This window comes from Euprymna scolopes, chromosome 6, assembly GCF_053919585.1.
Source record: "Euprymna scolopes isolate OS-2025 chromosome 6, ASM5391958v1, whole genome shotgun sequence".
NCBI lineage: Eukaryota > Metazoa > Mollusca > Cephalopoda > Sepiida > Sepiolidae > Euprymna > Euprymna scolopes.
The window spans coordinates 90922662-90938906 of NC_136487.1; the positions used below are offsets into that span (position 1 = coordinate 90922662).

General features: G+C 34.1%; 1 protein-coding gene across 2 annotated transcripts in view; it reads right to left on the reverse strand.

Moving 5' to 3' along the window:
- Positions 1–2407: 2407 nt before the first annotated feature.
- The window catches only part of LOC145277778 (uncharacterized), a 112111-nt gene continuing 98273 nt past the window's right edge, over positions 2408–16245 (reverse strand). The window contains exons 1-2 of one of the 2 annotated variants that reach the window (XM_080129532.1): positions 10138–10205; positions 2408–4925 (exon numbers count right to left, since the gene is read on the reverse strand). In XM_080129532.1, coding sequence (XP_079985658.1) covers positions 2596–3450 — 855 coding nt within the window. In that variant the 5' untranslated portion in view covers positions 3451–4925; positions 10138–10205 and the 3' untranslated portion in view covers positions 2408–2595. Of the gene's footprint in view, positions 4926–10137; positions 10206–16245 lie in introns of those variants that run through there. The other variant, XM_080129533.1, reaches the window with a different exon arrangement.

Sequence of the window (16245 nt, forward strand, 5' to 3'; positions counted from 1 at the left end):
TGGCTTGAACTTTGCGAATTATTTTGTTATTATATGATTTTTTTAAATGCATATCGGGATCAGTAGGAGAAATGAAATGCCCTCATGTCGATGAGGCCATGTAGAGAGGCTTGGTGCCCGGAAAACTCGTCTCGGGAAAACTCGTCTCAGGTTTTCCCGAGACGGGTTTTCCCGGGACGAGTTTTCCGGGCACCTTGAATTTAGGAAAACTCGTACCCGGAAAACTCGTACCCTTTTGCTAGGTAGGAAAACAGGTCCTTATTGAACAAATATCGATTGAAAACACATTTTATGACCGTTCTTGAAGGAGATATTATTTTTAAAAGAGAGTACACATCCCATAATATTTTTTAAATATTTTTACTTGTTTAAAAAAAATTAAATTAATTTTTCTACGTTTTCGTTTTCTACCCAGCTTTGAAAGTTTTGGGGGTTTCAACTTATTTTAAAGAGTTTATTTAGTGAAAAAAAAAAAGTGATGTCAAGTGTTACTTATGAACAAAAAATGTCCGATATAAGAGGATCACTTCTTAGGAGTCTCGATAATTGCTCAAAAATAGAAAATTAAAGAAAATATTAAGGTAGATATAGTTTTAAAACGAGCCCCCCCCCTCCAAAAGAAAATAATTTTGTATATGTTTAGGTAATAATGCACATCCCATAATATTTTTAAAAATATTTTTACTTGCTTATTGTTTTAAAAAATTAAATTGATTTTTCTAAGTTTCGTTGTCTACCTAGCTTTGTAAGTTTGTGGGAACATGATAAGAATTAGCAGCGAACCGGATGTTAACACATCCACCATGAGAGAAAAATGAAAAATCGTCTTTTGCACATGGCTCCACGCATCGCTTCCGCTTGGGAAGAAAAAATAAGATAACCACAAAATAATTATCGACCAATGGCAGAGCTCCGCGCCTAAAATAAACACCTCAAATATCACAGTCACTGGGAGCCGGTTTGCCACTATAAAACGAGGGTGTTTGAGGGAACCGAAAGGAGGGAAGAAGAGATTCGCCATGCTGCGTCAGTGAACGTATGGACGGATTCTCCCACCCGACCTAAAGAGATGAAGAAGAAAAAGAAATAAGGCACCAGTGAACTGAAGCCGACTACGCTCTCATGTTATGGACTAAACGCCTTCAATTCTAAACAATGCCTAATTCACACAAACCAAAGAAGAGAGGAGGAAAAGGAAGACAAAGACGCCGGGCTGATGAAAAAGTCACTCGCTTTCCAGTTATAAGCCAGGGCACGCATCACCGACAGCAGGATGACCGGCCTACCCTAACCCTCTCCATCGTCCAAAAGATAAGTTACAGTTTACGAACATTCATTCCTTGTCAATTCATACATACCTACAAACATTTTACGAACATTCATCTCCTTTCTTAAATCACATTCCATCCTACGAACACTTTACCTCTCCTAATACAAATTGTTGGTAGTAAATAAAGTCTGTTCCCAACCTTCAATATTCGTCTGTTTTTAATTATATGGAGTCAGAATCTACACACTTCCAGCGTTATTCATTTCATGTATTCTTGGTTGTGGCCTCTATGGTATCCTCTTACCCACCCCTAATCCTCCTTTTTTAAAACCTTGAGGCAATAAGTTTTTGGTGTTTAAACTTATTTTAAAGAGTTTATTTAGTTAAAAAGAAATAACAAGTAATGTTGTACTCGACATTACTTAGTAAATAATTTTTAACAAAAAATGTCCAAAAATTAAAGAAAATACTGAGGTAGATATAGTTTTAAAACGTGCCCCCCCCTCCAATAGAAAATAAATTTGTATGTTTTAAGTAATGTTCACGATCACCGCTCAGAAAAAAATCAAGCTACCAGAAGTGGATACAGTTGGTTATGTAACGAAACTGAACGGAAGACACGAAAAACGGAATCATATATTTACTAAAAAAATACTTTAGTTTTTAACATTTCTTGTGTTATTACAAAACAAACAAATAAAAAAGAAAACACTTTTTGTATTATCAAATAATAAAACAAATGTTTTATTTAGAAAAATTGGTACTTCACAGGGAATGTGGACCCTGCATAAATGGTGTTTTTATTTAATTGCTCCTCCAAAGCGCATACGCAAAAGGTTTTCTTTGGTTTAATCACGAAAACTTTTTGAAGGTACTATTTGAGGTAAAAAAAAGGGGGTGGCAAAAACATTATTTGTATATGTATGAAAAAATAATTCAACAAAAACTAATATTTAGTGGAGAAAATAATAAATAAGAGTCTGCTCTATTTGTCAATCTTTATTTGTTGATTAAACAATGATCAAGATCTGAAAATAACAGAAACTGCGATAAGTACACATGTGACTAATAAACAAATACATATACATGTACAATAATTGTCTGATAATCCTATATCTCCTCCCCCCCCGCCCAAGTCTTTTAGTAAGGAAGCCATATGTATGTTGGCGTGAGATGCTGGACTTACTGATTGAAAAAGACTTATATAAAATTTGAAAACAAAGAAACATGGAACTGTTGGGTATAGTGTAAATGGGTAGATTCCACTGTGCTTAGGAATCAACTGATGTGCACTAAGAGTGCATGAATGCCATTTATGTGTTTTTTCACATAACAAAGTCCTTTTGCCACTCTGGGACATGTTTCACACGGCTGGAGCATCTCGGCGGAGTAGGTGTAGCCTCAACTGTTGGTGACGGGACATCCGTTTCAACCCGAGGGGGTTCAAGAGGAAGGTCTAGTGGCCTGACATCTGGGGATTGTGGCTCCGTGTATGTAAGTAGACGGCTACCCTGACGCACCAGAATATGTGCAGACATCTCACACGATGGTGCCATGGTTGGAGGTGGCCTGTCGGGTAGCCTACTGACATGTTTCACAGGTGTAGATATGCTAGGTCTTGGAGCTGTGCCCGGAGCCACAGCAGTTGGTACTACAGGTTGTGGCATGTAAGCTGATGGTTGGCGTAGTCCTGCATCCGAGTCTATGGTGAGTCTCTTTGGTTTAATCTGCATTGGAATATATTTGCGTAAGAATTTCCTGTTCCGCAGAATAACCCGTCTCAAACCATCAATGCGCACAACATATTGGTCAAACTGACAAACCTCGACAACCACCCCTGTCTTGTCCAACTTGCGGGGAAATGGCCCAATTTGGTTTTGGAGGTGAACATGGTCTCCGATTGACAATGGCGGTGGTCTGTGGGTGTGCTCAGATAATTTCTCAGCACTTTGCATATGCCTGTTTCGTAATGCTTCTTCACGAGCAAGAGATGTGCTTTGCCAAGTTGGATGAGGCTTGTATCTCCCAGGTGGAATAGGGATGAAATCCCTAATTGGTCGGCCAAATATGCACATGGCTGGAGAGAGTTTTGTGTCTCTGTCTGGTGTATTCCTGTACTGTAGCATAGCCTGTTGGAACGAGTCGGTGTCAATGTTACCAGACGAAGTTGTGTTGTCCATCAGAAGGCGCTTTACTGTCTTGATGCCTACCTCTGCTCTGCAGTTGCTGTGAGGAAATGCTACTGAAGATAGTCTGTGATGCACGCCTCAGTCACTGAGAAACTGTTGTGTGGTTGTGGCTGTGAATTCCGGGCCGCCATCAGATGTGAGTTCATCAGGAATCCCGTAAGTCACAAAGATCCGTCTGAGGCAGGTCACAAGTCCACTGGCTCCAACAGCTGATTGCTCCACAATTGGCCAATTTAAATATCTGTCCATGACTACCAGGTAATGATGCTCCTGGTAGGTGAAATAATCTGCACAAATGCATTGAAACGAATAATTCGGGCTACTTGGTGGAACTGGTGCAGCACTTGGATTTGATGGCGCATTACGGTTGCATTGTTGGGACTTGAACGAAGAGTAGATATGTCCGAAGTGATTCCTGGCCAGAATACAGATGTTTCGGCTCTAGCTGTCATGGATGTGACTCCCTGGTGAGCAGAATGCAGGGGATCCAGTACTTCTTGCCTGAGTGAAGGAGGGATCACTACATGATCCTTGTACAAGATGACCCCATCAACAGTTGATAAGCCCTCACGGTACTGGAAATACTGTCTCAGTGGTTCTGGTACCTCATGGTGGTGCTCCGGTATGCCTTGCTCTATGAGGTCACTCAGCTGCAGCATACCTGGGTCGCTGGCTGTGGCTGTACGGACTCTGTCCCAGGTCACTGACTTTAGGTTGAGTGCGTTCAGGGATGTGACTGCAGCTGAGACTATGCCTTCATTTATGCCACCTATCTGGTGGTGCTGGAGGTTGGGTTCAGTCTGATGACTGTTCCCGGCATGTTTGTGCTTGTGAACTTGTGCTATATCATCGGGTAGGACAAGCTTCTCTGCATCACATGTTGGATGGTGTGAGAGACAGTCTGTGGCACGATGTTTGATTCCAGGAATGTGGATCATTCGGAACCTGTACCTTAGTGTCTTTTCTTTCAAGTTTCTCAAGCGGGTGTTTGAGATGTCTTCAAGAGAGCGATCACTAAATATCCTGAGTAGAGGTTTATGGTCAACAGCGATGATCAAGTCTCTGCAGCCTAGCACAAAATACCTGGCTTTTTGTCTAGGGAATCTGCTAGTGCTTCACCCTCAATAGGTGCATAGCGGAACTCAGCTGGGTGGGTGACTCTACTGCCCACGAGTGTTATCTTCCATCCAGTTAGGCAGCAGAATGGGTCACTCTTGATACATGCACAGTGTTTTTGTAGTAGCCAGAATCCTATTCCCGATTTGGACGTCTGTTGACAAACATGTGGTTCTATCAGGGTCAAAGATGTAGACACCTTCTTCAATTTCTTCCACAATCTGAGCTTTTGACTCATCGAATAGTGGTTGGAGGTGTTCGTTCCATTGGAAGGGAGTGCCTGGCTTCAGAATATCACGAAACGGTAACATGCGCTCTGCCATGCTGAATGCGTATGAGACTTGATAATCCTATAAATAAGAAAAAATTAAAAGAAAATGAAATAAAAATAAAATAAAAACAAGCACTAAATAAAAGTATAAATGAAATTCACACAAAGAGAAAAACAAATTCAAAAAAGTAAGATAAATATAAGCGCAATTAAAAATAAAGTCACGAAGAAAGTGAAAGAAAACGCTTTGATGGAGCAATCATTAAATAAAAACACCATTGATGAACGGTCCATGTTCCCCATGAATTACCGAAAAATAAATATAGTTTTAACACATTTTTTGTTCACGAAATAACACTTCTGCAGTATGCACACGGCGACCATCTTTTCCAAAACTGTTGCAATATGGCGTGTCTCTGTCAAAAAACATTTAAATTATTAATTTTTTTGTTGACCCTTCAAACTTGCTTTAATTCAAAAAGATGTTTCATTCAAATAATAAAATACTTGCTTTCTTTGATAATACATGTTTTCTTTCTTTATTTGGTTTTGTAATGACACAAAAAGTGTTAAAACTAGAGTACTTTTTTAAATAAATATTTGGTTTCGTTTTTCGTATCTTGACTCCATGATCAAGTTTATTTTTTTTTAAGCAAGAGTTAAAAATAATTTTTTTAAATATTATGGGGGTGCATAGTCTCTTTTAAAAACAATATCTCCTTCAAAAACGGTCATAAAATGTGTTTTCAATCGATATTTATTCAATAAGGGACCAGTTTTCCTACCTAGCAAAAGGGGGGGGGGGATTTTCCGGGTACGAGTTTTCCGGGCACCAATCAACCGTATACATTTCTGGTAGCTTGATTTTTTTCCGAGCAGTGATCTTGAACATTACTGAAAATATACAAATTTATTTTCTATTGGATGTGGGGTGGGGGGCTCGTTTTAAAACTATATCTACCTCAGTATTTTCTTTAATTTGCGGACATTTTTTGTTAAAAATTATTTACTAAGTAATGTCGGGTTATTTCTTTTTAACTAAATGAACTCTTTAAAATAAGTTTAAACACCAAAAACTTACAAAGCTAGGTAGACAACGAAACTTAGAAAAATCAATTTAATTTTTTTTTAAACGGTAAACAAGTAAAAATATTTTTAAAAAATATTATGGGATATGCATTATTTCCTAAAAATATACAAATTTATTTTCTTTTGGAGGGGGAGGGGACTCCTTTCAAAACTATATCTACCTTAGTATTTTCTTTTTTTGAGCAATTATCGAGACTCCTAAGAAGTGATCCTCTTATGTCGGACATATTTTTTTAATAAGTAACACTTGACATCACTTTTTTTTTTTTTTAACTAAATAAACTCTTTAAAATAAGTTGAAACACCAAAACTTTCAAAGCTAGGTAGAAAACGAAAACTTAGAAAAATTAAGTTAATTCTTTTAAAACAACAGTAAATAAGTAAAAATATTTTTTTTTTAAATATTATGGGATGTGTATTCTCTTTTAAAAATAATATCTCCTTCAAGAACGGTCATAAAAAGTGTTTTCAATCGATATTTATTCGGTGCAAGTCTATAAATGGTCCACAAGTAATCTTTTTTACTATAAAAATCTGAAAAAAATCTTTATAATGTACGTACTTGTCACTGCATGAAAATGTCATATTCCAAAAATCATGTAATTCGATCAAGTATTTTTTTTTTATTTAAGAAAAGCAAATATTATCAGACATTTTATCAAAGAAGAACTTCACGCCATATTGTTTTTGAATGATACACTGCTAGCGACACCTATTGGGAGTGTTTGAAATATAAGATCGGCAAGGGGCAGGCAATCGACTTTCCACACTATAGAAAAAAAAACTTGGAAAATTAAGACATTTATAAGTTTTTGAGGAATTTGAAAACAAAAATAACGTTTAAAATTTCAGCAAACAAGTAGTTTCCAATATATGAAGAATTTTACGTAAATTAAGCACCCACACGTTGACGCTCCTCCAACAAAGATTCGGCAAATGTGTATTTCAGCGGCGTAAATTCAAGTTTTACACTAGTGGTGACCATAAAGTGGATGATCATTATATGTTAAATTATAATAGAAAAGTGATACCCCACTTTCTTTAAACTAACATTTCTTCATATATTGGAAACTACTCGTTTTCTGGAATTTTAAACGTTATTTTCGTTTTCAAATTCCTCAAAAACTTACAAATGTCTTAATTTTCCAAGTTTTTTTTTATAGTGTGGAAAGTCGATTGTCTGCCCCTTGCCGATCTTATATTCCAAACACTCCCAATAGGTAGTGCTAGCAGTGTATCATTCAAAAACAAGATGGCGTTAAGTTTTTCTTCGATAAAATGTCTCATATTTGATTTTCTTAAATAAAAAAAAACTACTTGATCGATTTACGTGATTTTTGGAATATGACATTTTCATGCAGTGACAAGTACGTACATTATAAAGATTTTTTTCAGATTTTTATTGTAAAAAAGATTACTTGTGGACCTTTTATAGACCTACACCATTTATTTAATAAGGGACCAGTTTTCCTACCTAGCAAAAGGGGACGAGTTTTCCGGGTACAAGTTTTCCGGGTACAAGTTTTCTGGGGACGAGGTTTCCTAAATTCCTAAAAGAATTATTTAAGCTGAATTAATTTTTCTAAATAATTGCTTTCTTTGATAATGTTTTTTAAATTGTATTTTTGTTTCGTAATAACACAAAAAGTGTTAAAACTAGAGTATTTTTTAAAATAAATATATGGTTCTGTTTTTCGTGTCTTGACTCCGTGATCAAGTTTAATTTTTTTAAAACAAGAGTTATAAATAATTTTTAAAAATATTATGGGGGTGCATAGTCTCTTTTAAAAACAATATCTTCTTCAAGAACGATCATAAAATGCGTTTTCCATCGATATTTATTCAATAAGGGACCAGTTTTCCTACCTAACAAAAAGTGGGGAGTTTTTCGGGTACAAGTTTTCCGGAGATGAATTTTGACCAGTTTTCCTAAATTCCCATATAAAATTTCACTGTGTTTCGATCGACGACATTCCATGAGAGGTAGGTACACGACGCTAAAGCTTTTTGTTTATCACCACAAATGCTAATTTGGTCTTGCACCAATTTTCCTGTAAATATGTAATTATTAATTACCTAAAACTATAATCTGCAAAAAAAAAAAAAAAAAAATCCAGAAAAAACAGAAAAAAAAAAATCATAATAACAAAATAATTCGCAAAGTGCAAAGTTCAAGCACACACGCAAAAATTCTTTCCTTGTAAAGATAATAATTGCTCCCTAAGTCAAACTGCGCACAACATTGGACTTGATGCGTATTTCGCGAGAAGGGTACTTGTGTACGTCAGCCCAAAACTTTATACTAAAAATTGGTAAAAATAAACTTGTTTCATGTATCTTCAATATAATCGTTAAGTTACTGACAAGTAAAACCTTTTCATGGCATTAATATGCCATATTAAAATTTTTAAAAGCACGAAGAAATCGGCTAAAAATATGTATTGTGAGAAATTTGGTCGCAAAGGAGGTGGTAGAATTGTTTGTGTCTATTGAAAGCTAATTTAATTTGATGATTTAGAATAAAATATAAATTTACTTATTCTTAATGGTTCAAAAACAATATCTCCTTCAAGAACGATCATAAAATGTGTTTTCAATCGATATTTATTCAATAAGGGACCAGTTTTCCGAGATCGAGTTTTCCCGAGACGAGTTTTCCCGAGACGAGTTTTCCCGAGACGAGTTTTCCCGAGACGAGTTTTCCTAAATTCTATTTTAATAATACATGTTTCCTAAATTCTATTGTAATAATACACTAATGAAAAAACTAATAAAATAATTTAAAATAAAGCTGTTCATGTATTGTATATTTTTTTACCAAATTTTGGAAATTAAAATCGTAACCGGAAGTAAACGAGAAAAAAAAAATAAAGGGGGGAGGGCAGATAAATTTTTAAATGACAAAAATAATCTGTTTTTCTTCACTTTACTCCCAGCGATTAAAGTTATGTTGGAATCAAAATTAATATAATTGCAATGTATTATCTTAATAAAATACTGACAATCAACCAAAGCTACAAAACATCACGTATGCTTCTGTTTCTCACATATAACGTAACTTTGAGAAATACACAAATTACATTTATTTACTATTAATATATTTGATTACTAATCATATAGTTTCCCAAACCATGGAATTTTATCGGAAAGATGATATGTAGTAGCTCATTATTTTCTTTTTAATACTATATGCTGAGCGTTAAAATCAATTTAATAAGTGATTAGACTCTAATAATTAGAGACTAATTAAGATATACGGGCACTATTTCACCCCCCCCCCTCAAGGAAGGTGGTGAAAAAAATGGCGGATATACAGCAAATAAAAGCAATTCAGAAACACAGAAAACGATAAGTACGACGGTACCGGTGTCAGGTGAAAATCTAGCCTCGATGTGAAAATGTTCCGACTACCAAACCGGGCTTTCTGTTTTAGTTTAAAATTAACCTGTAAAATATATTAAAGAAAAAAATTTAAAAAACTCCTTCAAAAGTTTCACACGCTTTTTTTTTTTTGTGTTTTTTTAATGACAATTTGCTAATTTATTTTGAACGAAAACAAGAAGTACATTTTGGTAATCGGGACATTTTCACATTGAGGAGGCTTGGGTTTCATCTGACACCAGTAAGTACGATCGCACTTAAGTTAGGGTCGCCTATGCTTCTGAATATCCCAAATAAATATTATTAAAGGCAAGCTTAATTACTCTTATACCCACCTGAATAAGTTTTAAGTGATTTAACTCATTTTTTTAAGTACTTTTTTTTTTTTTACTTAAAAATAATTTATTTTATTTTAAATAAAATTAGTGTAAAGTCTGCGAGTTAAAATAAAAAAGTAATGGTGGTTTCACTAGAGCTGTCGCGGTTTCAACAAGAAAAAACATTTCTTCTCTTAAGCAACTATTTAATTAAAGGATAGTATTAATAGTTACTATTAATACTACCCTTTCTTTTTAACAGCACAGACTGCTTGCTGGAACTATTAGTACTACCCTTTCCGTCTAACAGCGTAACTGCTTGCAGGAACTATCAATACTGCCCTTTCCTTTTAACAGCATTATACTGTTTGCTGGAATTATTAATACTACCCTTTCATTCTAACACCATAAGGCTGCTCGCTGGAACTAGAAAACAGTTTGGCGCCTTGACGTGCAATTAGTTAATAATCAAACAGCTATAACGATACAACAATGTTATCGCACCTTTTATTTTAGCGCACACGTCACTTCATTGCGGCATTGACTAAAAGGGTTATCCTGACGCTCCGCACTCCTTTGTTTACCTCGGAAGTGACGTCGCACAAATCTTATAATACGGATGGCTACAATTGTAAAAATAATTTGTTTTATTTTTCTTTCATTTTGAGCTCCTAACCAAGCAGAAGAACTGTTTATTGTTTTACACCGCTTCAAATGTAAACAGGTAATTTTAAAGAATTTTCCGATGGTAGAAAGGAAACCTCCTCCCAAAATAAAAATCGTGGCCACAAAGTGGGTGATCATTTTACGTTAAATTATTATAGAAAAGTGATCCCCCACTTTTTAAAACTAACATTTCTTCATATCTTGGAAACTACTCGTTTGCCGTAATTTTAAACGTTATTTTCGTTTTCAGCGACCCCGAAAACCGTTAAGAGTGGTAATTTTAAAGGAATTTTCGAGGGCAGAGTAATTCTTCATATTTACCTTTTTTTTTTAATTGAATTGTTAGGTGAAAGTATAGAATAGTTACAATACACCCTCCCTTCCCCATGTTAAATAATAGGTTTCTAAATAATAGCGTTAAAAAATAGTTCGGGTCGTAAAGTGCAGGACTGCAGGAGTACCTATAAAAGGTAACGCCGGATCGGAAAAAGAGCTCAAAATGAAAATAAAATAAATTCTCCGCTCAAAATAAGAAATGGGAGAAAAAAAGTTAACAGGTAAATTTCTAAAAAACAGTACTTTTTTTGTTGTTTTAAATTTGAATATATTATTTATTCACCTTTTCTCTTCAATTTGTGATATATAAGACTTTGGTACATAAATTAATTATTTACTTTTTAATAGACATTTCAAAATGGGAGGCGTGAATTATTCGACCCCCTGTCTTTCCAAGTTTATAACTCCTCGAAAAATGTAATTCAAGCCCTAATTTTTTTTTCAATTAAAGGAGCAAGTACCAAGGTTCCATTAAAAAACAAAACAAAAAAGAACGTGGTTAAAAAAAAAAACTTCAAACTTTACAGGTAAAATTCTAAAAAACAATACTTTTTTTTTGTTTTAAATTTGAATATATTATTTATTGACCTTTTCTCTTCAATTTGTGAGTAAATTAATTATTTACTTTTCGGTGAGTAAATTAATTATTTACTTTTTAATAGACACTTGAAAATGGGGGGGGGCGTGAATTAAAAAAAAAACGTTTGTCTAAAATATTATATTCGGTTTATTGGAAAGAGCATAAAATTTCACATTGACTCTGAAAATATCGTAAAAATAGAATCAATAGAAAAATTTTGATAGAATTTTAAAGTTTAAAAATTGAAAAATATTGAGTTCGTACAATTCATTACCGTTTTAAAAAAAAAAAAAATATTTCTATTACTTTTAAAACAACTTTAATAGTTTATTTTGGAAGTATAATCCATAAAGAAAATAAGCAACCCACTTTTAACAGAGAAATTACGAGATTTTTATATTTTATTCGCAGTTTCATGTTAGGGGTGTCAAAAATTCCTACAAAAATTCTGATACACCTAGAGGGGGGGGGGTCCTTTCTACCATCGGAAAATTCTTTAAAATTACCTGTTCACATTTGGTGGGAAGCGGTGTAAAATAATAAACAGTTCTTCTGCTTGGTTAGGAGCTCAAAATGAAAGAAAAATAAAACAAATTATTTTTACAATTGTAGCCATCCGTATTATAAGATTTGTGTGACGTCACTTCCGAGGTAAACAAAGGAGTGCGGAGCGTCAGGATAACCACAAAAAGTTATTGGCATAGAACGATCAGCTGAGATTACACCCACAATTTGAAGAGGACAGCATGCATTATTTCTCCTCGATCGACAGTGTAAAATGGATAATAGAAAAATTATAAAAATGTTACAGGCGACAAACTTGGCACAAATATATCCACAAAAACACATCAAGTTTGACTGCAAACAGACAGATATGGATTTCGGAGATGGAACACTTATGATATAGTCACAAAATAAAAACAAAACAAGCCAAAAGTCGAGATATGTTTACAACTATGTCCACGCATGTCGCATATAAAGACACCCCAAGACAATCCATACGGTTGGTCTTGAAGCGGCAGCGGCAGCCACCTTCAGGGTTGTCAACCTCTCCGCTAGCTGACGGCTATCCCAGCACAGAAAGTTTTCTTAACTACTACATGCAATGAAACGGCCCTTTTCAGGACTATCTTTCTCAACAAAACCACTATACATTTTGTGAAATCGACTCCTCATTCCTGCAGTTTTCAACACCTTCCTGCAGCTGGCCGCACATTCCTATAGGTGTTCTGCACCTTCCTGCAGTTTCCAGCACATGCTTGCAGTTTCCAGCAATGACAGTAAAGCCGCCCCAGCTTTAAAACAAGCAGTGCTTCAGCTTTAAGTAAACCTGGGCAGTATTTTTATCATTTACAACAGTACAATTGCGTTTTGTCCTTTCTTCTTTGTCAGTATTGTTTAGAAGTTCAACCTTTCAGACGACAAATATCGAAAAATTGGCTAAAAACATTAATATCTTCACCTTAAACTGGGCACTTTTCTACGGGGGGGAGGGGGCGCTCTTTTCGCTGATATTTTTTAAAGTCATCATCTCCTTTCGATTGTCTAGCCTAAATTTAAAAAAATGGCACTTCTGGTTTGGCGGTGGCCGTAACAGCATAGACGTCAGGTTTTTTTCCTGTTCTTTTCCTCCTTTGCAGTACGGGTTCGAGCCTGCCTTTCTACTACCACTTTTTTTTTTTTTGCTCAACATACACATTCAAACACCCGGGCAACGCCGAGCTGAAATGCTAGTGTATATATATATATATATATATATATATATATATATATATATATATATATATAAAAGTGAATGTGTCTCTGTGTGTGTGTATCTGTGTACATTTCCCTACGCAAAAACTCTGTAAATTTTTAGTCTACAAACTCGAAATTTGATATACAGGTTACTGAGATTTGAGAAAATCGATGTGATCGGTTTTTGGCCAGAAATGTGGCGATTAAGGGGTCAAAGTTCAACGATTTGACCTTTGAGAACTCTACCAAACTCCTCCAACAATTTTGGGTCTACGCACTTTAAATTTTAGATATAGGTTCCTTGGGCATGGATCTAACTTAATAACTTGAATTGAGCCCAAACAATAAATTTAAAGGGGTCATAATAGCGGTCAAAGTTTAAAAAATTAACCGTTTTTTTGTTTTTTTTTGCTCAACATACCCCTCCAAATACCCGGGCTGAAATGTTAGTATATATATATATATATATATATACATATATATTGAGATTGTCAGACTGACTTCCTCATCTTGGTTGTTATAGTCGCAACGTTTCGGACGTTTTGCCTTCCGGCCTCCATATGGTGTTTTGTATCGAACTGGGTAACCATTTGTTAGGAGTCTCAAACCCAACCCGTTATTATTATTATGGAGGGGACTGTGTTTGGACTCCAGCTAGGCTCTGATGTAGACATAGTTGCTGATATACATGTTTTGAATGTTACTTTTCACTGCCTTCGTTCAGTATTGAACTCAGGACCTTTCGGTAACTGTAAACTTTGACACCTCGGCCATATGTCACTAGGACAATTCTAAGTTGGTTTTTGTTAATGTTAAACCTATGTTGTTATTCAAGGTTTTCTCTCTCTATTAGAGATGTCCAAATTGCATTCAGCTCTACACTTGGTTTTCTCAGTAGGTTGTTATGTCCGAGCATGTGAGCTGTTTCTTTAAGTTTTCTCACTTTCCAGTGGATCTCTGATTATTATTTTTACTTCATCCCATAGGGATATATTTATATATACATATATTTATATATATATATATTTATATATACATATATATATTTATACATATATTTATGTATACATATATATATTTATACATATATTTATGTATACATATATATATATACATATATATATACGTATATTTATACATATATTTATGTATACATATATATATATATACATATATTTATACATATATTTATATATACATATATATACATATATTTATACATATATTTATATATACATATATATACATATATTTATACATATATATATACATATATTTATACATATATTTATATATACATACATATATTTATATATACATATATTTATACATATATTTATATATACATATATTTATATATACATATATTTATAAATGTCATTATATATACATATATATATATATATATATATTTATATATATATATATATACATATATATATGCATATATATATACATATATATATATGTATACATATATATATGTATACATATATATGTATATACATATATATATGTATATACATATATATATGTATATATGTATATACATATATATATGTATATATGTATATACATATATATATGTATATATGCATCTCCATATATATATATGTATATATGTATATATATGTATATATGTATATACATGTATATATGTATATACATGTATATATGTATATGTATATACATATATATATGTATATACGTATATATATATGTATATACGTACATATATATGTTTATGTATATACATATATATATATGTATATATATGCATATATATGTATATATGCATATATATGTATATATGCATATATATGTGTATATATATGTATATATACATATATATATGTATATATGTATATATATGTATATATATACATATACGTATATATACACATATATATATATATATATATATATTTTTTTTTTATTACATTTTCACCCCAAACAAGGCAAATTGCCACTTTGGTGTAGGGGGCTACTATCAGGGGCAACAACTACTGGGGTACTATGTAGGGATTTGAGCAGCAAGATGTCGGCTCACGTTACACTTGAACTTCTGCACGTCAGTACTGTTGGGGAAGCAGGGACCTGGAATGGAATTCCAGAGTCTAGCGGTTCTGGGGAAGAAACTATTGGAGTAGAAAGATCTTTTACATCTAGGGATATCTACAGTGTGGGGGTGGGATTTAGCAGCCTGTCGGGTTTGTCGAGGGTGTTCACGTCGTGGGGGCACAAGTGATTGCAGTTCGTCAGAGCATTCACCACTAAAATACTTGTAGAAAAAGCAGAGGGATGCAACATTTCGTCGATGGGACAGAGGCTGAAGCTTAGATGCCAGTTCAGGGCCTATCAGGTTTGCGACTCTCTTTTGAACCTTGTCAAGGAGCGAGAGACTAGTAGCAGATGCACCAGCCCAGATGTGGCAGCAATACACCATACATGGGCGAATGGTGGCCTTATAGAGGTGCAGGATACTTTCGGGTGTTAGTAGTTTTCTAGCACAGTAGAGAGAGCCCACCTTTCTTGCAGCGGCCCTGGCAATGCCTTCAATGTAATTGTTCCAACTCATGTTTCCTGTGAACGTTAGGCCAAGGAGTTTGAAAGATGGACTCTCAGATAAAGAGTCGTTGGCCATTGCTATGGGTGGTAGAGAGGGTTTCTTGTAATTATTGAATGAAACTAGTTTAGTCTTGGCAGCATTGAACGCGACCAACCACTTTTGTCCCCATTCCACCACAGATTGGAGGTCTTCCTCTAGTGTTTCTGCCATTTCTTTAGAAATGTGTTCATTCGTCTTCCTGTCCTGCCTGCCATAGAGTGTAGTGTCATCAGCATATATACCCATCTCAGAGGCAATTTTGTCGGGGAGGTCATTTATGAATATCAGGAACAATAGAGGTCCAAGGATAGAACCCTGGGGCACCCCCGCATTTATATCATATTGTTTAGATGTACGACCGTCGAGGACAATCTGGATTTTTCTCTTATCTAAGAAGGATTTAATTATGTTAATTATATATGTATATATATATACATATACGTATATATATACATATATATACATATATATATACATATATATACGTATATATATATATACATATATATACGTATATATATACATATATATACGTATATTTATACCTATATATACGTATATTTATACGTATATTTATACATATATATACGTATATTTATACCTATATATACGTATATTCATACATATATATACGTATATTTATACATATATATACGTATATTTATACATATATATATACGTATAT